Source organism: Phalacrocorax carbo, chromosome 3 (assembly GCF_963921805.1).
Source record: "Phalacrocorax carbo chromosome 3, bPhaCar2.1, whole genome shotgun sequence".
In the NCBI taxonomy this organism is placed as follows: domain Eukaryota; kingdom Metazoa; phylum Chordata; class Aves; order Suliformes; family Phalacrocoracidae; genus Phalacrocorax; species Phalacrocorax carbo.
In genome coordinates, this window is record NC_087515.1 from 53,160,234 (window position 1) to 53,185,208 (window position 24,975).

The window sequence follows — 24,975 nt, forward strand, 5'->3', positions numbered from 1 at the left end:
AGTAAAATGACATCTCGACATAGTTTTATTCTCAGTGTTCCTAAATTACCAACCTGTGGTTTTTATCATGCTTCTTTTTATCGGTCCAGCTCCTAGGATTAATAAGGTTATGGGAAAATGTCCACTTTTAAAGCAATGGCCTAGTCTCATAGAAAGAGTATGATAGAGGCTAACGTTCCCATCCTGAACGTGCATGTAAAAACACTTTGCTGTAAAACCGATTTTTCCTGATGTGAATGGGCATGACCTTTATTGCCCTTATGGTTTGCAATAAGGTCACCCCTTGCTGAAGCAACGTCTTGTGAAAGAAATCAAGAGCACAGGGCTGAGGGGATCAGGTCCAGGCAAGTCTGCTGCTGCACAAAGTACCCACTTTCCGTGGCACCCCTTTGTCAGTCAGTAGTCTTGTCCTAGTTGAGCTAAAAGGGAAAGGATGCAAAAAGAGTGAGTCAGGGAATAGAGTTACAAAGCTGGTGAGGAGCCTGCAACTTCATCTTGTCCTCAGCAGCGCTGCCAGGATCCAGAGGGGTGATGGGAAATCCTAGGGACCAGAGCCCTTTCCCATACCGTCCCTTCTGCGAGCAGCTCTGTGGCTGGAGCCCAGCGGCGGGGGATCTGAAGCCAGCTACTGAGGAGTTTTTTGATCTCAGGCAAAGAGCGGTACTGGGCTTTCTCTTAAGGACAGAATACAAATAGCTAAGGAGTGAAAGGTGGCCTGGGATTATTCCTTTCATGAAGGGCCTGATTTGTTTCTGAGCTGAATAACTCAGCTCCCTCCAAGCGGCAGTCCTCCAGCACACTTTGTACTCATGGGAAACCTGCCATGCCACAGTAACCAAACCCATAGGTGCCAGTAAATGAATAAGTATGGCTTAGTGGTGCCAGGGACCATGCAGGACAGGGGTCTGCTGAGGGGAAACAGAGGGAGGAACTCAAAGTGAAGGCTGAGCTGATAGTGCCAGCGTGGCTGTGTAGAAAGGCATTTTTGGAAGAGGAGATGTGGCCTTAGCCCCCTTGTGGTATCCTGCTAGGCTGTGCTGCAAGGTTTGAGGATGAAGTCTTGAGTTTTCCAAGACATGGGCCTACAGCCAGGCTTCACTTGCCTTTCTGACTGGGAGGTGAAAGATTTGGAGATATCCTAGGTGTTAGGCAGCGTATTGGATGTGGTCATCCATCACAGGTGTGTGTTAGTCAGAGCATAGACACTGCCTAAACTCTAGGGACTAGAGGGAAGCCCTGGCACTGCATAAAAGAAAACTCAGGAAGAACCAAAAATGAAATAGAAAAGAAAGTTCTCCAGAGCCTGGGAAAATGGCACACCTGCAGCAGCCATGTCTAAACTGGAGACTGGTGATCACTCACGGCCAGTGGCATCACTTGATGCTGCAGTTCCTCAAAGAGGCAGGAAGAGAAAAAAAATCTTCCTCTTAACTTTTTTTCAATTACAGGAAAGAGAAGAAAGTAAAAGAAAAAAAATCCTCAGGCTGAAGATCCCACAGACCAGAAAAAGGCAGGTATAATGTCAGCCTGACGACAGATCCAGCTCAGAGTTTCAGCAGGTGGGAAGGCGCTCCCCACGCTTCCACTACGCACCCAAGAGAACAGGGCATCGAAGGAGCTGTGTGTCTCACACAGGCAAGCCTTGCAGGGTGTGAATATGGATGTGGATAAAGCACTTGGAAAAAGTCTCATGAGTCTAACACCAAAGAGTGCATTTCGAGCTCTAGCACTTACAAAGAGACACTTGAAAGTGAAACTTGCATGTATTTTAAGAGCTTCCAGAAACCAGTATAAAAGCAAAATGAGCCCAAAGCCTGTCCTTTTAAAAATCTCATGCTTTTTAGGCAAAGCTCATATCTCCTGATTTGTTTTGAGCTGCCTTGATATTTTCAAATGGTTGTCCTTGAGAATTGTAAAACTAGTTTGATTTTTGTGGGTTTATTCCATAGAAATGCTAAAAAAGCAATAAAGTCAATCTCAGGAGCATTTCTTAAACCCATGATGATATCCATTCTGTGTTGTGGTTATGCAGGGAGAAACTGAGCAGGAAATTCTAAGGGATTCCTTTAACAATAGTTACATTGTTTGTACACATGTATAGCATAATAACAGAAAAGCAATAGCAACCCTGTAGTTACAAAAAAATACCCAGTGCCCTTTAAAAATATATGTGTATATTCTGTATTTACATAGATTAACAGTGTCGTTAGGGACTGATACACTATGTACATTCTATCTTCCCTCTGATTTATTGAAGTTCTGTCTGGGCTTTTTTTTCTTCAAAACTGTGGTTGTGGCTGATGTTCACCGAGAGGAACCCGAGTTCTGTGAAAAGGAAAACACCTGGAAGCTGAGATCAGGAGTGTGTAAGAAACATGAATTAATTTTATGACAGTGCTTTATAATGGACCATATAAATTTTCCCACTGTAATTGGTGTATACATTCAACAGTTTTATTGTATGTCAGCGCACATTATTCGGCACAGCTGCTGGAGAGGCATTGCTGAACTGGTGTTTCTCTTCCATGACAAACACCTATTAAGCAGTCAGCATAAACTCTTCTTGTTACAGCCTCTGACATCACCCTTAGGGCAAGTGGACACAGAACAGCAATTGCTGAATTGCGTATGAAAATTATAGTTTTATTGTCTATACAAGTGAAGGTTTAACTCCGATTCCTGCTCGAGTCAGCTCTGTTATAAAGAAGCGATTCTTTCAGGGAACAAACAAGCACAGTACACCATTGTAATCAAAGGAACAGGCACTATTTATGTATTGGAAAGCCTTGTTCACAATAGTGCTAACACTCTAATGCCCCAGAAGGCACTATTTTAGCAGCTGTAGAGAAAAAAAGCATGACTAACAAGATGTCATACACAGTCAGATACAGTTTTTTCAGAGCACGAATGGAATCATCCCATTTGATACAATTCAGTTTAATATGCACGACTGATAAGTAGGGACCATGTATTTAATGTTTATATAAGCAGTTTCTCCACCGCAGCGTTCAAAGGCTTCCAGTGTCTCTTGAATCAGATCTCCAATATTTTCACGCTTCTGCTGGCTGTAGTCAATCCCATCGCCTGAATTAACTGGTTAATAAAACAAAAAAAAAAACAACCAAGAATTACATTAAATTTACTGTTATGCTTTGAAACAATGACATAGGAAATTGCAATTGCTGGTCAGTCACCGTCCCTCTATTAGAAACTTTGCTCTGGACACAAAACAAAGCTCAATTTGAAAACAGGATGGTTTTGGTATCTCTTTAAGGCTCTGCTCAGGCTCCGACTTTGTATGCCTTCAAAATTTGTTTATGTACACATTACTTCAGTATCTAAGCGAAAATCCTAATACAAATAAACACATTATAAGATAAAGATGGACTGTCTCTTACACGCTTAATCTCTTAAGACCATTACTTCTTTATTTCTAACATTGCTTAACTAGGATAAAATTCTATTGCCAGATGCATAAACACTTGTCTACAAAATGTGACTTAAGCTAGACTTGTTATGGTTTGAAATCTTAAATAGGTATTGTTTTGGGATTTTTCCATGTTAGATGTCCTTATTCACAAACTTATGTTGTTTCTGATAGAGGGGATGTCATGTGGCCTAAAAGAGATGTTTAGAGTATAACATGGTACTCATTCAATTTCTGCTCCCTGAAAAATGTGTAAAATTAAATCAATGCCAAAAGGACAAATTATTGCAGACCCCAGATGCAGTAACATTTACTGCTGCTTTCTCTAACATGGACTAGCGGGGGTGAGACACATTCATACATACATGGGGTAATTCTTTAAAAAAGATAACGTGAACAACCGTGGCAACAAAAAATACAAGATTAAGAAATAACTTCACCTGCAATGATGCTGAGAGATTTAAAGGAGGAAAATGTATTTCATTTTGTTTTAAAACAAAATTTTGAAAACTATCTTAATGTGGGTATATTCCAACACATATATCAAGAATTATTTGGTAGGAGCATAATGTCGTCAGAAGAGGTGTGGTGTAGTGGCCAGGTGGAGCAGCTGTCACACTGCTGTAGGGAGGTCCGCATGCAATCAGTCAGTGGTCTCACTCCGGGCAGTGGTGGCAACGTGCCCGAGTTATACTTTTAACATCTCAAATAACACTACTGGCTTTTTGACACCCTCAGCCAGACAGGAAAGGACACAAAGCAACGCAAATAACTTCTTAGGTAGTGCCTGCCATTCATATTAGAAACATGGTGCACGCAAAGGCGAGGGTAGATTTTGCTCCCGCCGCTGCTTCCTCGTCCCCAGGCCAATGGGGTGTACAACTGCACCCGTCCTCACTTCCTCTTCTGGATCTAAGCCCAGGGATCTGGATTTAAATTTTGTGACTTCGTTACCAGTAAAAACTGAAGAACCATGCTCATGAAGAAAGAGCTGATGAACATGGGTAAAAATCATCCTTCTGCTGAATTTTCCTGTAAAATACTGGATTGCATTCCAAGTTAATTATGTGTATAACAGTTTTTCAAACTCCTTACACACATTTGTGTCACTTTGATTTTTGTAAAATGTTTACACAAATACAAATGTGACTGGGCTTCTGAGTGGAAAGGCAGTAACTTTTTTGTAATGATTACTCTTAAGCACATGAATAATTTCCTATGTATTAACCATTTATTTCACTGACATGAGAAGCCAGCATTGTGACATCAAAATTTACTCTAATGTTAGAAATAACAGATTATGACAGTGCATAGAAAACACCAAAGGCTATTAAATACAAGGATTGGCTTATACAAAATACTAATGCAAAAAGAAAAGTACATCACAATTGAGTGCGATTTAGACTAAACATGGTTTGCTTTTGCAGAAAACAACTGAGCTCAACTGTGCCTCATCACCTGTGTTGCATGTGCACTTCCAGCACTCCCCAGATCACCTGGAGGTATTTCTGATTTCACTAGTTTGAGCAAAGAAAACCCTGAACCTTGACCTAAGTCTTGGCAAATATGTAAAGGAAAAAGAATTACTGACTTTCCAACCATTTGTCTATTATCTGTAATTTTAAGCCTACACACATGCTCTGCTAATGAGCTTACACAGCTTTCATCGCTCTTTCAAATAACTAGTAAAAAAATCAGCTTTCTGGAAGTAATGGTGATACGTTGCTAAGCAAGCTTGGTGGAGGCCAGCAAGATGCCATGATAATGCTGGTAGCAGAGGTATTTTCCAGAATCCCATGCTACAGTCTTTGTTATAGAGCACAGCCTATACAATAAACGATGCCTTAGATGCTTGATTGAAAGGTGCCTAAGAGAATGAAGCAATGATAAAGGAAAGTCTGCAAGGGAAGACTGAATGTATGATGTGTAGACCGTCATTACAATTTTATTTTGTACAGACCATCTGTGCTATAGAAAGTTTGTACCCTCAAGACAGCCATAATTCACAATAATGTCATGACACAAGCTACCACCAACAATACCAGAAAGGTTATGTCAGCATCCAGGTCACCTGGCAAGTGCTGAAATAGCTATCTTATGCAGGAATTAACAAATCTTTCAGACAAAAAAGATAATCATTAAACCTACAGAACAACATCCCCTAAACGGATGAGTCAGAATGATCTGCTCAATGCACCTAAGGGTAAATATCTAGTCATAATGATAATGATGATTAGTTGGAAAGGAATAGCTACTGAAGTCTAGCGGTCTCGCCTTGCCCTTCTCTGGTTTGACTCTATTTTCAAGTTAGTTTCCATGAGAAGCCAACTTTGTCAGCCACAGAAATGTTGCATATGTAAAGTGCGAACATGGATCTGATTCAAGCTCTTTATGAAGTTGTCCTTTGTGAGGGAGAATAAATCAATATGAAAATGCTAGGAAGCACATTTGTCATATCTTTGTCTCAAAGTGAAATGTCTGGCAAATTCAGCATGCATCAAGAACTCTTTTCAGAGCAAATGTTATTTCTGTGCTTAGAAGAAATGCATTGAAGGAATACTAACTCATCTAGAGGATTACCATCAGGAAAAGATTTCATTTTTCCTTCCTGGATCAAAAAGTAAGTTCCCAGTCTCCTAAATCATGCACCAAGGGCTTTGTGGTCCTTAGAGTGTAGTGAAAGGCTTTGCACCTGTCAAGACCTGTGCTAGCTGATGAAATCACCCAGCACACCAAGCCCAGGAGTGGCACTCCCTGCCCTGCCGTCAGTGCTGCCGATGCCAGATGCTGTAGCTGAGGAAACCCTGCTCAGAGCCTCAGGGACTGAACTCAGCCTTTGGCAGCAAACAGAGGAAGATCTGAATTTTGTTTTAAAACATGGTTTGTATTTGAGTCTAGACATGCTACTAATCATGATTCAGGATATTAAAGAAATTCTCGTGTTATTTGTATTTCATCTCATTTCATTCTAAAATGTCAGTAGGGTAATGCTGCAAATATAAAATTGTATTGCATTAAAGAAGGACAAACAAGTTTCTCTCAACGCATTAAGAGCTTGATACAGTAGTTTTGAAGTCCTGGGGTGGACAAGAAAGGTAAACCAACCCTTAAAGCTCAGTCAGATCTATTCTTATCTCTGGACATTTGTTAGATCTGAAAGCGTCTGAGACATTCTTTCAGTTTATTAGATTTCACTTCAAGGCAGGCCAGATCTTGAAAAGAGCATTTTTTAATACCCCCCAATATGTTGAAGTACCCCTCTGTAAGTACCTCACAGATACCAGAGCTTACTCCTGATGGTGGCTGTTCCCAAGGTTCTGCTTTACCGAAAGCACCAATTAAAACCGGAGTTTTCATACACCTGATGTTGTAGGGATGTCATAGATCCTGGGATATTAGAACTTCCCCAAATGTTAAATATCTGAGGAATATTTAGTGTTGGAGGACAGAATAATACTTAAAAGAGATTTCTAAAGAGACCGTGATGGAAGCCCCTTGTCCCCAGCTTAAGCAATGTTTTTAATCAAATTGTAACTCAAAGGCCATTCCTTTATTCTTTAGTGATGAACTTTTAAGTGCATATATACACACATACATATATTTCAACTCGTTGTCTTGGAACAAGTGGGCCCTAGCAGAAATTTTTCAACTACTGCTAGTTAACAACAGAGAGCTCTTGTATAATGGGTTGGGTTTTGGTTTTTTTTTTTTTACACAAATCAATAAAACTGCTTGGAAAGATAGGCATCATTCCTCCCCTTCTGAATCTTGAGAAACAAAAATATTGAAAGGTAAACTGACTTGCTCCAAGCCACGGGAGGGATCAGTCACAAATCATGCTTTTTGACTTTTTATTGCAGATGATGAAAGTACTATTTATAGTAAAATACAACTATGGTAAAAATAATTTTGAAGCTGCTCAGTTCATCCTAGTCAAACCAACAGGTATTTTCAGCAATTAGAATGATTACAGTAATCCAACATGCTAACCACTTAACTGAATAAGATTTTTACTTCAAAAAATGAACCGTGATGGAATCGTAAAGTGCCAATGTATTTCTCAGTATGGAATTTATTTCTACAGAAAGGCCTGTCACAGAACAAAGTACTGTTAAGCAGTACAAACTAGCATTAAAATATTTTGTGGAAAATTTCAGGACTTTTTCCCATTTAGGAGTCAGCACCAATACCAAGAAATAAATGGAAGCTGATTTCAGCTATGGATTGACATGCATCTGTGTCAGGATTCACATCACATAAGTTCATTGCTCAGGTACAGTTCAGAGCTTAATTGATTTTTCAAAGTCCTCTTGTTAGGATTAGTTTAATTGTCATAAAAGATGTTGGCCTCTTGACCAGAGTGGAAAATGAAAGCTCCTGATGAGTCAGTGTGGTGGGAGGGAGGAGGGCTCCCTTTCACCACTCCTCTCACTGTGACTCAGAACTCTGCTTTGAAATTGTCAGCTCCAGGAAGCATGAGGTAGTTCAGTCTCCCTGTTAATTTCATTGGAAGTCTGTGAAAAGCCATAGGGTAAGACCCTAAAACCCTCCTGTCTGCTAAGAAACAGAGGGACATTGGTGGTTCATTTCACTCAGGTGAAGGAAGAGCCACCAGGGGGTTACAACTTCTGGTCATTACTAACCCAGACAGAAAACCCCGTGTTCCATTCCTGAAGACTCAGAGCAATGTGAACACCAGTTATAAATGTTTCTTAGGACATGTCTAGATTAAGTGCACACAAAAGTGCTAACTGGCCTCATGCAGGTTAGTCCCAAAGCTCAAGCATTGGAAAGAAGAGTTCATAGAGTAATTTATGTTGGAAGGAAAGTCTGGAGCCATCTGGTCCAAATGCCCTGCTCAAAGTCAGCTTCATTTTCAAAGTTAGGTCATGTTGCTCAGAGTGAAATATCTGCAGTTGCCCAGCACAGGGTAATCCCAGAATGAGAAATGGTGCAGAGACCCCCTTGAGCTGGCAGAGCTTCTCATCAGCCATTTCGAATGTGAGGAAGGGAAGTGCTACTCCTTAAATATTAAAATGTATTTGGCGAAGGAGGATTTGCTGAGGTTACAGACTTATGTGTTTTGATACAAAACAAACCTAAACATTTAGCATAGTAACTGTTTCTAACCTCTGTGTATAACATTGCTCTTGCAAGCTTAATCATATACGGAAGAAAGAGGCACAGATTTGGCTGAAAAATTAATAAAATTTCATTAACATCCTTGAAACTATGAAAACATAATTAAAAAAAAATTAACATGTGTCTTTCAAAGCACTTTAAAACATTAAAGCTGAAAGTACCGTAGGTATTTATTTAGCTTAGCTGAAAGCTAATATACCTTTAGGAGGCCAAATCTTTGAATATGCACAGACCTGTTTTTTGACACTATCAACATTTAGAGTTCCCTGTCTCTTGCTTTACTTGGCTCTTCCTTCTATTTTTCATCACTAGTGCTGAGTGTTTATCACTTTACAATGCTACAGTACTGCAGAGATTGCAGAAGAATGTTTCAATCCAAGAAGAAAGCATGTATGCTTGGAATTTAAAAAGAATACTAATACAGAGACATTTCTGCTCATCATATGTCTTAGAAAAAAACAATTTTATACTTTTGATATAAATCATAGAACCATAGAATGGTTTGGGTTGGAAGGGACCATAAAGATCTTCTAGTGTCAACCCCCATGCCATGGGCAGGGGCACCTTCCACTAGACCAGGTTGCCCAAAGCCCCATCCATCGTGGCCTTGAACACATCCAGGGATGGGGGGGCATCCACAACTTCTCTGAGCAACCTGTTCCAGTGCTTCATCACCCTCAGAGTGAAGCATTTCTTCCTTAAATCTAATCTAAATCTACCCTCCTTCAGTTCAAAGCCATTACTCCATGTCCTATCCCTACAGACCCTTGTAAAAAGTCCCTCTCCAGCTTTCTTGTAGGCCCCCTTCAGGTACTGGGAGGCTGCTATAAGGTCTCCCCACAACCTTCTCTTCTCTAGGCTGAACAACCCCAGCACCCTCAGCATGTCTTCACAGGAGAGGTGCGCCAGCCCCCGATCATCTTTGTGGCCCTCCTCTGGACTTCCTCCAACAGATCCTCCTTATGTTGGGGGCCCCAGAGCCAAATGCAGTACTCCAGGTAAGTATCAATCAGCAAGGTATATCTATCTAAATACGATGCTTCCAAGATTCTCCTATATTCTCATTGAAGGCATTTTGCTTTAGCATAAAATATAGATTCTTTCTATAGTTACCTTCCATATGCAGCTAGCTTTTAGTTATTTCATAAATTAGCATTTATTTTAAAATGTAAGTGCTATTACTATAAATACTATTCAGAAAGTCAACAATTCAGTAAGTGGAGGAAGTTCTCTGATTGGAAAGGAAACATTTGACTGACTTACAATGTTTTACTAATGATGTAAGCCTACTAGAGCTAGTTGTAACTACTTGTAAATTGCTGCAGTATAAAAAAAACCCAAAACCAACAAACCAAAAAAAAACCCAACTGAAAATGAGCCAAGAGAGCAGCTGTTATCACAGTTTTCCATTTCCAGGAAATGTTAGCAACATCAGATATAATCCTTTCTAAGCCCAGACCTTTTTTTTTTGCCCTCCCTAATAGAAGTACAAAAATGAAAAAGAAATCACAGATTTTGTAACAAGTTATATTAGCAAACGTATTTGACCAATGAAGTGAAAACTAAGAAAATATTATTGTGGGTTTTTTTCCTCTATAAGCACTTAAACTTCTCCAATGAATTTAGACTTTGAAGTTTGCCTATGTTTCCACTACTGATCAATATCAAACAAAGTAGTATTAAATAATCTTAGATAAACAGCATACTCAACAGGGGAACAGAAGCTGGAGGCTGAGATCTCTGTGGCCTTGGTACACTGTTTACTGTTGCAAAATAATATATTAGGTCACAAATCATGCTTAAAGTGCAACAAGAGTTGCACCACTTATGTGAGTCTGATGTTCTTCCAGTTGTTTTGGATGTATATAATCTAGTACAAAGTAAATACTGTTTTTTAGCTGGAAATCATGTTTGTGTGCGCAAAATTTGCAGAGCTTTGCTGGAATGATGTGAAATACATTTGTTCGTCACATTAATTTCTCACCCAAATACAGCATATTAATGCAAAAGGAATTAAAATCATGGAAAAACAAATCTTTGTACATGTGTGGAACAAGCATAATTTATTTTTTAATGTAATTCAAAATGACAAAGCTAAAAGTCCCAAAATGCTTTAAATATTGTTGATATCAGTATGAAATGTAATCCTACAGCAGCCAATATTTAGCATTGAGTTTATTCATACTTAACCTCAAGGTGCTTCACAATCCATCCTCCCTCCCCCATTCGAAGATTTTTATTAATGTAACCAAAGTGTTCTTGAGGGAAAGACGTAGGTTTTTCTTTACAAGGCTCAATAATTCATTACTTTGTGTTAATAACTGTTGATGTGTCTGAACATCTGTCATGTACAAATGGAATTTGTTGTGTCTAAACTCACTGTTCAAAATCGTTACTGTTTAAGGACCCTATTTTGGATAGCTTGCCCATCAAAAATTTAATTGAAAACTAAATGACTTCAATGACTGCTTTCCTAACTTTATGACAGAAGAGTGAGCCCTTTATTGTCATTGGAATGCAACCATACAAAAAAATAGGTCAATATACTAAAAATTTCCTATCAAAATTATGGGATCAAGTTGTTAGGTATGCCCACAAGTTGCTGAATATGCCTGAAGTTGCGAGTTTTCGAGTTTTTCTGTTCCCTAATTAAGCAAAAGAAGCAAGAACCCAAAGTCAATTGAGGGTGTTTTAGCAGTGATTTGAGAAGGGACAAGGAGATGAAAGCTATGAATGACACTGTGGATTTGCCAAGATTTCTTTAATTGCTGTGGGACAAGGACAGATTTTATGCAGTTTAAAGGACAGATAGCACTGAAACTGGAATGTACTATTTTAATCTCAAGCCAGACACAGAGGAACACCCTGCTTCCCCAGATATCTGTACTATGAGGGTCAGGATATGTCCTTCTGGTATCCCTTCAAATTTTTGTAATATATATGTTTTTTAAAGTAAATTGAGTAATCTGATTACCGTTTCTTTCTTTTTCCAGTTAGATCAATGCATCTGGTAGTTAAAAAAAAAAAAAAAACAACCACCAAACTAAAAAAAACCCACAAGCCTTCCCAAGGTATGAATTTGCATTGTTTTTATGAAAAACAGGAAGGACATAAAACTAAATACTTAACAAAAGCTAGTTAACAGCTATTCATTTTACATTAAGAAAAGTGGATAACTGAATTTATAACAGCTTTTCAAGCAAACAGAAAAAGCCAATTTTAATACAACTAAAATGTATTATAACATATAGTTTTTACTTACAAGAATGTAAAAAAGATGAAAAAGAAAGAAAATTATGTCCCCTGGGTGTGTGTATTTCTGCAGATTCACAGCTTTTGAATTGTGAAGGCTGAAGCCTTTTGAAAGCAATATAAGAACCGCACATAAACCATATGCAGACTGATTTTTAAATTTTTTTAAAGCTTTATGAATCTCTCACAAAACTGTCTCTAATTTATCTTTTCAACATTTTCTCTGCATTGTGTAAAGAAGGATAAGTGAATAAGAAGACCTATTTCATCAGTGACTCTAACTGGAAAACACTCACCCTTCTTCTTGTCTAAATTACACCTGTACCTTCTGTTGCTTGACCTGTTATTCAAAAGGGTTGCAAGAATGAAGAAAGTAAGAGGCCCAGAAGCATCCAGCCCAATGTGCTGAATATCTGAGATTTCTCACATCAGAGTTAGTTTCGTAAGGAGAGATGTGATGCTTTGGGAATCCTGGATTCATAGAATTATAGAGTCAATTAGGTTGGAAAAAAACCTTTAAGACCATCAAGTCCAACCTTTAACCTACCACTTTCAAGTCCACCACTAAACCATGTCCCTACGCACCACATCTACCCTTCTTTTAAATACCTCCAGGGACGGTGACGCCACCACCTCCCTGGGCAGCCGGTTCCTATGCCCGACAACCCTTTCAGTGAAGAAATTTTTTCTAATAGCCAATCTAAACCTCCACTGGTGCAAGCTGAGGCCCTTTCCCCTTGTCCCATTTCTTGTTATTTGGGAGAAGAGGCCAACACCCACCTCGCTACAACCTTCTTTCAGGCAGTTGTAGAGAGCCATAAGATCTCCCCTCAGCCTCCCTTTCTCCAGGCTAAACAACCCCAGCTCCCTCAGCCACTCCTCATAGAGCTTGTGCTCTAGACCCTTCACCAGCATCGTTGCCCTTCTCTGGACACGCTCCAGCACCTCAGTGTCCTTCTTGTAGTGAGGGACCCAGAACCAAACACAGTATTCAAGGTGTAGCTTCACCAGTGCTGAGTACAGGGGCACAATCACCTCCCTGCTCCTGCTGGCCACAGTATTTCTGATACAAGCCAGGATGCTGTTGGCCTTCTTGGCCACCTGGGCACACTGCTGGCTCCTATTTGGCCAGCTGTTGACCAACACCCCCGGGTCCTTTTCTGCCAGGCAGCTCTCCAGCCACTCTTCCCCAAGCCTGTAGCCTTAAATAGGGTTGTTGTGACCCAAGTGCAGGACTCGGCACTTGGCCTTGTTGAACCCCATACAATTGACCTTGGCCCATCAATCCAGCCTGTCCAGCTCCCTTTGTAGAGCCTTCCTACCCTCGAGCAGATCAGCACTCCCACCCAATTTGGTGTTGTCTGCAAACTTACTGAGGGTGCACTCGGTGCCCTCGTCCAGATCATTGATAAAGATATTAAACAGAACTGCCCCTGGTACTGAGCCCTGGGGAACACCGCTTGTGACCGGCCACCAAACGGATTTAACTCCGTTCACCACAACTCCTTGGGCCCAGCCATCCAGCCAGGTTTTTTACCCAGCGAACAGTATGCCCATCCAAGCCATGAGGATCCAGTTTCTCTGGAAGAATGCTGTGGGGAACAGTGTAAAAGGCTTTACTAAACTCTAGGTAGACAACATCCACAGCCTTTCTCTTATTCACAAAGCAGGTCACCTTGTCACAGAAGGAGACTGAGTTAGTCAAGCAGGACCTGCCTTTCATAAACCCACACTGATGGGGCCTGATCCCCTGGTTGTCCTGTATGTGCCGTGGAATGGCACTCAAGATGATCTGCTCCATAACCTTCCCTGGCCCTGAAGTCAGACTGACAGGCCTGTAGTTCCCTGGATCTTCCTTCCAGCCCTTCTTGTAGATGGGCAAATAAAGTTACATGCAAAAAAGCCAGTGTCTCGAGTTATAGAAACTGTGTGATATACTCTTGTATATCACCTCAATCTTTTGAAGTGATGCTTGAATAGGCTGGGTGTTGATATGCCAGGAAGGCACTCCTGTAATCTGTGGCACACAGTTTAGTGAGGACATACTACCACTGGCATGAGACTACACCTGAACAAAAAGAAAGTACAGCAGATGGTCATTCCAAACTCTTAATCTTAGCATCTTTTTGTGTCATTTTAAATTATTAAGTAGTAAACTGAAGGAAGAGTGATTTGAGGAACAGTGATAGGAGAGCTCTCCTAACTGGAGCTATGCTGGAGAGTACATCTCCAGTCCATCTTACTGAGATCTTCAAATCTTGTTCTGACCAAAGCTAATTTTAAAATGTTATTTTAAATAATGACATTTAAATATCTTCCTTTAAAGGACCATTTAGCAGTTTTTACTGATATTAAATGAACTGAGGAACCATATATTTCTCTGAACATGTATTTCTCCTGAGATAAATCAGTGAAAGGGAGGTTGGTTGGTGGCATGTTGTGAAACTCCATAGCCCATCTCAATGGTTACTAAAAGTCAACATCTCAGGTATGACTGCTTATTTGTCTAGCTTGCCATCAAGACCGCAGGTGGTCAAATAGTGGAGCATGCAGATAATGTGAGCTCCTTAATTGTCTGCTATTTTCATTTGCCTACGAAGAACCACTCAGCTGAATTTGAAAAAAAACCAGAAATAAACTGAACTGCAATGGCAGCTAACAGTAACTATGCTATTGATAACATCAGTGGGCATGTACAAAGACACTTGCACATGTTTTTCCAGTAACCTAACCCAGTATTTAGACCACCTACTGAGATTTAGCAGACTGACACATGCTTGCAATACACAGCAAAACCTTTTTCTCACCACTTATGCAACTTCTGTAAGATTATGTCCTTTATTATCCAATATAAAATCATTATTTACTCTGCCACTATAGGTATCATAGACTTTAGACTGTGTTTTTTAAAAGGTACTCCTAACTTTTTCACAAAGGGAGTGCAGTGTGAAGTTATTAAAACACAAGCATTTTCGTGATGCCTAAATACAATTGTTCATAACAAAGAAGTAATTTAACGCAACAGGTATATATAAAAACAAGAAGATAGGAAATGGTTAACAGTTTTTTTGATAGAAAACTATTATTCATATATATTACTACATTTTAAGACACAATTATTTTAATATCTAAAAATATATATTTATTTTATTACACTTTATTACTTTTGTCCATTATTTTAGAAGAATGGTGTTGTTCCAGTAAAAATTGTTAATGCAGAATCTTTTTTTCTCATTCCACATAGTATTATTCTGAAAAAATAAAAAGAATCATAGGTCCTACCTATAGGAGAAAGGATGAAGAATATATTTTTCTGATTTATGGTGTCCATGATACAATTTTACTGTTGGCATGTATGCGTATAGAATAAAAAATGCTGTTATTTCTTGCATGGCTTACACCTGAAGAATTGCAATCATCCATAAGCACATAACCTCTTACAGCTGTATTTGTTTTTACACTTTTACTGAAAAAGACCTTTAAACTTATCTATTCTGGGACTATGCATAGAAATAAAAATGTTTTTTCTGTGTGCAAACAGGATACATGACATACTCATCAGGGTAAATAAATTGGACCCTGGTTAACACTAGTAATACCTTTATGAAATCTGTACAGGTGCCATCATGTAGAAAACACCCAACTGCTAACCACGCAGCACTTGTAGTTCAGTTTGTAATACTTTTCTTAAGAGCCTTTCGTTTCATTACAAAAGCAGTGAACCTGAACAATAAAGCTTGAAAAAGAATCTTTGCTTCTCAGGTGAATTTGTATTTGCTTGTCCTAAATTACTACAAATATCACGTAACTATAAGCTGATGGAGGTGTACTTATTACAGAAAGTTCATCTCCCTTGCAGTGGTCATTTGCTGTGCTGTGTCGCTGTGCCAGAGCCCTAAGGCATAGGATTAGAAATGTTGTAATTTGTTATTCTCCAGCCAGTCCTGGCAAATATGACACTTGACGTTCTCCAGCATGTAGCTAGAGCATGTTACATTTTGTAATTGCAATCTTAATTGTTTTATTCGTCATTCACTCGTCTTCCAGCCCTTCTAGCCCTGGTGCCTTTCAAGCCTACAACTGTTCAGCTTCGGAAGGTAAAACAGCTCATACACACACACACACACACACACAGAGACACACACAGACACACACACACACATGTCAGGACAGGGAGGAAGAGTCAAGGGAAGAAGCAAGTGATACAGCTGAACACTCTTGGTCAACTCAGGCTGGCCTAGAGGTTTATAACTAATGGCCAAGAAAACAGTCAAATAGGACAGCAGAGTGCAATGTGTTTGACTGTCTGTAAGTTTGCATTTTCATGTATTATAATGAAGGATAAAAGTAAAAAGCTGTCAAGAAAATTCTTCCCTGGCAACTTAAATATGTTTTCTCACACTTGGATGATCTGAGAGTACCTTTTCATTAATAACAATGAAATGGCCATTCCTATGAAGGAAAGTCATGAGGTGTTTTTTAGATAAATTTGGACACATTGAAAAGATAACCTGGAAGACAGCATGACTAATATCTATGTGGGACATATTTCAAGAGTAATATTCTCTTGCACTTTTCCTGGAATGCTTATAGCTCAGTGGGTAGGGCCAGCCTCCAGAGGAAAGGGAGAAGTAACACCTCACAAAATTCCTTTATCACTTCTATCCAGTGGGCCACAGAGGGCTGTTTCACCTCCTATGTTGTTTAATGTTAATGGCTGCAGTGAGTTTACAGTTCTCCGATCCAGCTCTGCAGCTGCAGTGCTGAATTGGTACCTGTGGAACCACTAGCTCAAGAGTAAGAGAAAACCCTCCTTCAGAAAAATATCACTGAGCATTGTTGGACAACAGCAGCTGGTGCAGAATGATGACTTTTGAAGGAAACTATGGGATGTTATTTTAGTGGGGAAAGAATAACATATATTAGACTCCATAAATTCATGTGAGCAAAACTCTTGATGAGTCATCAAGAAGTTTCATCACTGAATGGTGATATCTGGAAAGGTTGCCCTGAATTACTTGTCCTAGCACAGACAAAGTTTATTGGGTGCTTGACTGATAAGTAAAATAGACAATTCTTGTCCCAGGGACAAGAATGTGGACATGGGAGGAGTAGAAGACAAATAAAAACAAAGGCTGAAAGTAGAGGAAGGGAAGCTAAGTACATTCATTTGCCTTATTTTTCTTAAGAATGCTCCATAAAGGTTTTAATTTATATTAATATATGCTAATCCATATTAGCATAGTATCCCACTGGATGCCAATTGACATGTTATATGTGAACCTGTTGAGTTTCCACTGTCATTTTGTAGCAAAACATTGTGAAAAGGTAGATCGGCTTATCTGCACCTCTGTAGCTAGGACCCAATACCTTTGCTTTACAGTTCTGAGTAGGAATCCCACCTACCTACAAGTTTGCTTTGGGAAATGATTAGAAGGGAATGTCAACCTTATTAATGTAAGTGTAGGGCTCCTACAGGAATGTGTGCTATCAGCTTAAGTATTGACGTTTTAAGATGGAGGAGGTGAACTGGAGCTGTTACTAATCCATGAGAGGAGAGGTACCAACAGCCTCCCAGTGTTTAAGACCTCTCATTTTCTATAGTCTTCTTCCTTTTAATAGTATGAAAAAAAAATAGAGTAATCCAGAGACCTCTTGCTGGTTTGGTAACATCCTCATTTTATAGAGGCATAAGCTTTCCTCTCTACTTAATATAAAAATATGCTGAAGAATCAATAAGTCATTTTAGGCATGCTTGTTATCAGATCTAGTGTCTCAGTCATCTGACTCAACAGCTCCTGAAACTGCTGATAGTTGTCTGGCAGAGATTATAACCACTGTCACTGAATCCTCAGAAGTCATGGAAGAAGTCAGGCAAATATCAGTTTATTTACATATGCTACTATTGTAATATATCCCTATCTAGCAGCTCAGATTGGCTTAAAACAGGGGTTATGGTTCTAGCTCTATACGGGAAATGTTACAATAGGATAAGACCTTGATTTTATAGGAGAGAAACAATAATAGCACTCACAATTTTCAGCTAACAGATTGACAATTTCTCACATCCATGGAAGACAACTGTCAAAAGAGTCAGGCAGAATTAGAGACACAGGGCAGGAGACAACATCATGGAGTCAATCTCTTACAGCTGGAATTTCAGACCAAGTTAAGAATTGCAACACTTAATATCTGTCACATGGGCTCTGCAGGAGAATTGGTAGGGCTGCACTAGACTCACCTCACGGCAGAAAGTAGGAGTTACTTTCCCAAGAGTATCCAAGTGAGTGAAACACTGATCAGTGAGTCTCACAGAGGTAGCCAGTGGGGAACAACAAGCAGAACTGTCTAAAATCTTGCTTTTCTCTGAGACTCAGATGTTTGCATCCACCCATCCATTCCCATGGATATGTGCCGATTTTATTCCACACCTCTTTGCAGTAATAATTTGTTTCCCACAAGTTCTATCAGCTAAAAGATAGCATAAGCTAAGGCCTGTTCTGACACCTCATATGTGTTGTATACCCTACCAACATTTCCCTCACCATGGGGTGAATTTGGATCTCTCCCCTCTACCCAGATGCTTATTTTTTTTCAGAAGCTCTGTCCCTTTCCCAGTTTGACTGAATTTGGACAATGAGTTTAAAAGATATGGGAGTTGAGGTAGGGGAAAGACTTGCAAAACACAGTAACGTTATGACCCATTCAGCTTTGTATTCTTAGGAAGGCAGGCAAAAAAAGATGACCAAGGGCACCAATGGCTGCCTTAGTTTTTACTGTTTGAAAACCTGGTGGTGAAGCACCCTCCCAGGAAGCAGCAAACAAGCCGAGCCTATTCAAATCTCCGTGTTTCATGATCAGGGAGATTTCACCTAATTATCAAATTAGTTACTCATGGAGAGAAGCTCTTTTGACCTCTGTGCTTATGATTTGGCAAGGAAGGAACTGTAAGACAGACCTTTTGTTAGACTATGAACTTGTGCCAATGTTTTCAGAGAGACCCAAAGTTTAGCACCTGAATCCAATTTTCAGCAGCTACCTGAGTGGGCCGGTCCTGAGCCCTTACCAGTTCCCAAATGAAGGCTGCAGTGAATCAGAACATCTGTACATGAGGCTAGATATTTAAATGCCTAAATACAGATTTACATGAATACATCTACAGTGCCAAGTTTTAAGTGTTTTAACTTGAACTGACTTCGTAACAGATGGTTATTCTGCATCTATCTTCATTTATTTATGGCTGTTTATGTTTTTACAGATGTAATAACCGATCTAAAAGTGATACAAGCTTATTCTTTGTCTTTTTATTTATTTATATTGCAATAACAATTAAAGATATTATTGTACTGCACAGTTTATAGAACTTACATAAAGATGCTTTTTCTGTGTTGTCCTTCCAAATATTAAAGAAAAACTGTGAACATAAGGCAAAGTGAACAAACATAAATGAGGGCTTAGCATCATTTGTAACATTGTAAGCTTAAGCAAGATGTTACCAAAAACTAAACAACCCCCCAAAAAATCTGAAAAAAATGAGAAGACAAAGGCAGATAAAGAAAATATTTAAGTATGTGTATCAGAAGCTTCAGAAAATGGAGTTTAACAAAATCCATGCAAAATTTCTCAATAATAAAAATCTCATGCTACATAAAATGCAGTTCTTGGTATCATAAGCAGATATAGGTCTGATTCAGGAAACTGTCATGAAAGTGTGTAAGTGATTGCAAAATCAGGACTAAAGTGTATTTATTTATATCAAAGCATTTCCTAACTAAAGAAGCAGCAAGCAAAGCAAGCATGTAAAAAGTATTAAGAAATGAAGGGCCTAATACTGCCCTCAGCTATATTCTTGCCTCACCATGTAAATCAATGAGTTTCAGAAGACTAAATGAGAGAGGGAGTTAGCTTTTCTCTGCCCACTACAGTGATTAATTAGCTTATTTTCAATATTAAAAATACTAGCTATGGTGTTATCTCATAACTTTCTTCACAATACCAAAAGTACAAGAAAAAAACAGCTGTCCATTGCCCGTCTAACAGGAAAAAGCACGTGTGACCATGAAACATTGTGAGACTTTGGTAAGAAATGTCATGAGAAAGAAAATTTCTCAGCTTTGAAGTTGTATTTACTTATATGTAAGTCGTAATATCCAGGGAAAGTAAAGTTTGCTGTACTAATTTTCTTACATTACTGTGACATGCATTTTTAATGTTCGGCTTTAACCACAACCATCTGAAGAAGATTCAGAAGATCATTACAGTTGCCAACATGTATTATACACCTTTATGTGCCCTGTAACACCACTGCATTTGTATTGAGAAACCAGATCTGTACGGAAAGACAAGGAGGTTTTCCCACTGAATGATAAAGATGGTTTATTTCCATAAGCCAAACAAATTCTTCAGGAAACATAAACTCAAAAAATTATTGATGTAGAACAGTTTTTATCACATCAGCTGCAGAACTCCACTGGGAAAAACAGAAAGGAAAAGCCCTTAGGCCACATTTTGTGTGACCTAATTCTTTCAAGGGTATGTTTCTGCAAATTTTTAGGAATGGACAATGCGAATGAATGACAGTTCCCACTGTTATGTTTTCACGGAATCTCTGCATTACCTCCAACCAGCAGACTTTGTGCCAACACTACAGTACATAGTTTTGTTGCAGAGTTTAATTACTTTTGGATGTAAATGAGCAGAAAAACAATATCAGACACCCAGCAGAAGAAACAGTTATGCTTCTCTAAATTTCTGGTATTCTGCTGCTGTGGTTGTCAATTTAAAGTTTCAGTCTATATGCTACTGCCAGTTAATGATTAGTCTACTAACTTTTGGTGAAATTGCACTCCAGTCAAGTGAAATTAAGTAAAAAGATGAGGGAAAAAAAGAAACTAATATTGTTAAAGTCTAATTAGAGCTGCAGGGCCAGTGCTGGACTTAGCTGTGATGAGGTTGCGCTTCTATTAAATTCAATACACTGAATTCAGTGAGAGCAAGATCAGATGTTATGATTTGATTTTCATGGGTGAAGTGTTAACAGGAGTGCGGATTAACTTTTTCCTCATGTTGTGAAATTGTTTTTATATTAATGTAAAGCAGAATACAATCACTTTTCTTACAGAGAGTGTAGTTCTAAAATCTGCCCATTTACTTTCAGAAGGATTAGCACCATGCAGTTTATTGTGAAACTCATTCTTTTTACTTCAGCATCATAAGCAATATCCACCACAACTTCATTTTAACAGTTTCCTATGTCAGACTACCATTTCCTACTTACATGGTTTTAATTCATGCTGGTTTGTTTCTAAATGAATACTTGCAGCAAGTGAATGTGCTTAAGTTTTTCATTTAACAACATAAGACCACATTTTAGCTGTAGTTGATAAAAACGATAATAAAAAAATAATGTTTTAAGAATGTATTTGGATTTTATCTCAAAAAAAAAAAAAAAAGAAAACATACCCTGATATTAAACTCTGTATTTCTCCCCTAGAACATCTAGGTATCATAATATTCCACCCCTCCTCCAAAAGTATTAATGGGCATTCACAACAGCTTTACTAGCCATATATTTTGAAACACTTCTGGGTTCATGACACAGGAACTCACACTTAGTACAATAAGTGTTGATAATAAAACCTGTCTGAGTGCCCATAAATATATATTGTGGAGAAGTATTATGTATGAAGATCTTCATCCCTCCACCTACAATTATTTAATACAGAAAGATCCAAATCTTATATAATTTAGGTAAGGCAGAACAGCATTTTAAATTAAAAAGTTCAGATGCATGTAATACACATTTTTCACTTTAACTTGTGCACAAAGCTTATTTGTAGACCTTTGAAGTTGATGGGAAACTTGAGTGTTTATTCAGCTGGAATTTAAAGTATTTCATATATAATGCATATGTTCCCTGGAATAGTTTAAACTGACTACTACAAACAATTAGCAAGATGTATGCATATCTCAAATATTCCATAAAGCAGATTAAAAATGTAATATAGACATCAGTTCCTTAATCCTTCATAGTGCCTATTCAATAGTAAAAGACAACAACAGAATTTTGTATTCGATTTTCTAAGAGAGCCATAATCCCTCCATTCCTTAATTAGTCCACGAACACAAGGAAAACCTAAGGAATGCATATAATGTCCATATTTTTTTCCTTTTCATTCTGTTGTTCTGAGGACTTTCTCAAAAATTATTTTGATAAACAACCTTAATATAACCACCTATATTGGCAGGAATATTTTATTGGGGAATAACTGTGAGAGCCCATAATCTCTGATGTCAATATTTCCGTCATGCTGTTTATTTATCTCTAATGCGTGTAACGTTCTCAGCTTTCACCTTTCCCAGTGTCTCACAGGAATCAGCTCTTAGGATAGAGTGATTGTACAAATTCAGATTTCATCATGACAGAAAATGACGTAAGAAGAAGAGAATATTTTGTCAAATTTCACTATAGCTATCATCTTCCAACCTATCACCTTATACTGAGGGATTCTCCTGCTAACTAGACCATCAAAGCAGTCCATTTGGAGAGAATGACTGAACAGTTCAAATTTTTGAAGAAGGCCTTTTTCCACCTGAGGCTGACTATAAAGCTGTACCCTAGCCTGCTGTGTTAAGATTAGGCCCTGGCTTTTTGACTGAAAACTGCCTGAATGAATTACTGAAATTTGTATTACTTCAGTACAACAAACTCTGATTATTGGTATCCTTTAAAATTGCCAGGCCAAAGATGTGGTCTCTATCCTAAATGTGAAAGAAATATTTTTCCCACATACTGCAGAGTATATTTCTCTGTGTGGAGACTGACATCCTCAGTTCCTCTCTTTTGTATTAATCATGAATTTATCAATCTGAAAAACAAAGCTCATGGAAGCAGAATATAGGCTAATTCAATAAACAGAACAAAAGATTTCAGATTCCCTGTCAGATGATATTAGATTGACCACAATTCTTTCAGCTTTCAGAACGAAGCTGAACACTTACTTCAAATTAGTATTCTCATAGTCATATACAAAGCAGCTAAGAAGAAAATAGGACATGGATCAAGGTGGAAAAGGTGAGGTTAAGAGTAAATGAGATTGCTGAGCTATTGAGATTCTAATTAGTTTTTGGAAAATACTCAAATCCTACAATAGGTAACACTGAAAAATGGTATTTACGTGAGAAGGTGAGAAACACTTTACCCTGGAAAATTATTTAATGTTGGGAAATGTTGGTTTAATAGAAAATAAGATAGGAAGGTTTCTTTTTTAATTTACAGTTAAATAATCACATTAAGTAATAAATGTTTTTTGGCTGTTACCATAATCACAAGTGATTGCTTAGTTGCAATGGTTTCTAAAAAGGAAAATGGTTTAAGTTAAGAAAATGTGCTATTTAAAATGCATGTGTATAGGACTTTGTATTTGTAATAAGATATGGATTATAACTGTGTAATTGACTGACATTCAATTAAAAAGCTTGAAATTAAGTAAAGATGGCTGTGTATTGAACTGTTGCATTTTAGTGCACTTCTGTTGGCAGATCAACAGATCGCTTTTGAACTGTATCATCGAGGGTGTAAAACTGTAAGTTGAAGAGCAGAGTCTGTAATCGACGTGCTTATCTGTCCCTCAGAGCTGTCATCTTGGGTGATCCACATTTTGTTTCCATCTTTTGAACCAAACAAAATCTTTGAAAACGGAAAACAAACTTTTAGATTATTTTTTCATAAAGTTAAACTACAACTAGCATAAGATAACTTATTTGGAGTAAAAAGCATTTATACGAGCTGAAGATCTGGCCAATTCTATTCAATTACAAAAGAAGAGTTTCTCCCAAAGATTAATTAATTTATTATTTTCTGAAACAACAACAACAACAAAATCATGTTACCATCTGAAAAGCACCTAGTAAAATATACTTGGAATGTTTGGAATTATGATATAGACCCTAAAGAATAATTTATGAAGTGGCATAAAAGGTCCAATATTCACTCAAGTTTTATTGACCTATCAGGAAAGAAGTGTTATTTGAATCTTAAAATTGCTAGCACATGGTATTCAGTTTGGTTTCAGGAAGAAGAATAGGAGTAATAGAGTGAGGGAAAAAATTAACTTTTTAGACCTCTAGATCATGACCTCAATGAGCAGTGTGGTACAGAGCCCACCATTTGATATAATGAGCTTTCAGTGCTGGAGAGCGTTCCCTGGAGCTGTTTCATTTATAATATTGCCGTTAGACCTGATTCACCACGGCCCACGTGAACACGGAAATAGCAAGACAATGGTCTTTAGGGATATCTATAAATAATAAAAGATTAATCTAAAAAGATGAAGTAAATGACTAAGGAAGAGGTGTTTCCTAGTCCTACTAAGGTCAAATTCACTTTATGAATGTATGCATGTCTTCTATGATAATTAATGGCGGTGCAAATAGGTCTACAGCAGAACCTAGATAAGGCATCTACCATTTTAAACAACAATAACATTGGTATAATGTATGTAATGTTAAATACCTAGTAAATTGGCCTTGGTGGAATTTACAAATTTGGATCTAAATACAAAATGTAGCTGTTTGAATGTGAAATCACCATTTGTACTACAACTATACATTGTGAACAAGAAAAAAGTATTCAAAATTATTTCACTGTACACAAAATGTTATCAACCGCAGCATGTATTTTAAATGTTCCTGAAGAATTGGATGATTGGGGCTTTTTTTGAGTTTGCTACCCATCATTGCTTCATTTTGAACAACTAAAATGGTTAAATACATTGTCTCTCTCTGAATGAGGAAATGGAAAGTACACTGTCAGCATGTTTGTTAGATGTAATTGAATTTAGCATGTATGCTAGAAGTTAAATCTCATTTCTTTTTCTAAATTTGCAGATCATAGGTTGCATTAAGTAGAGCTCAACTGCCACACAATGTTTGGATTTTGTACCATTATGTCTCAATAACTTCTACTTCTGATTTCATCATTATAGCATATCCTCCAACATTGTGAAAATGTTTTTCTGATGAATGCTCTCATTTTAACATATTCTTTCAAAACTTCCATATTCTGAATCCCATGACTGATTAGAATATGGATCTGAACAAATAAAATATACATATTTTCTTGGCCCCAAGCAACTGACCAAATAGAAACATAG

General features: G+C 38.1%; 1 protein-coding gene across 3 annotated transcripts in view; it reads right to left on the reverse strand.

The window, feature by feature from the left end:
- Nucleotides 1–2,744: 2,744 nt before the first annotated feature.
- Nucleotides 2,745–24,975, reverse strand: part of PACRG (parkin coregulated) — a 254,712-nt gene continuing 232,481 nt past the window's right edge. For all 3 annotated transcript variants that reach the window (XM_064446942.1, XM_064446940.1, XM_064446941.1), the window contains one exon: nucleotides 2,745–3,093. In XM_064446942.1, the coding sequence (XP_064303012.1) occupies nucleotides 2,933–3,093 (161 nt within the window). In that variant the 3' untranslated portion in view covers nucleotides 2,745–2,932. The remainder of the gene's footprint in view (nucleotides 3,094–24,975) is intronic.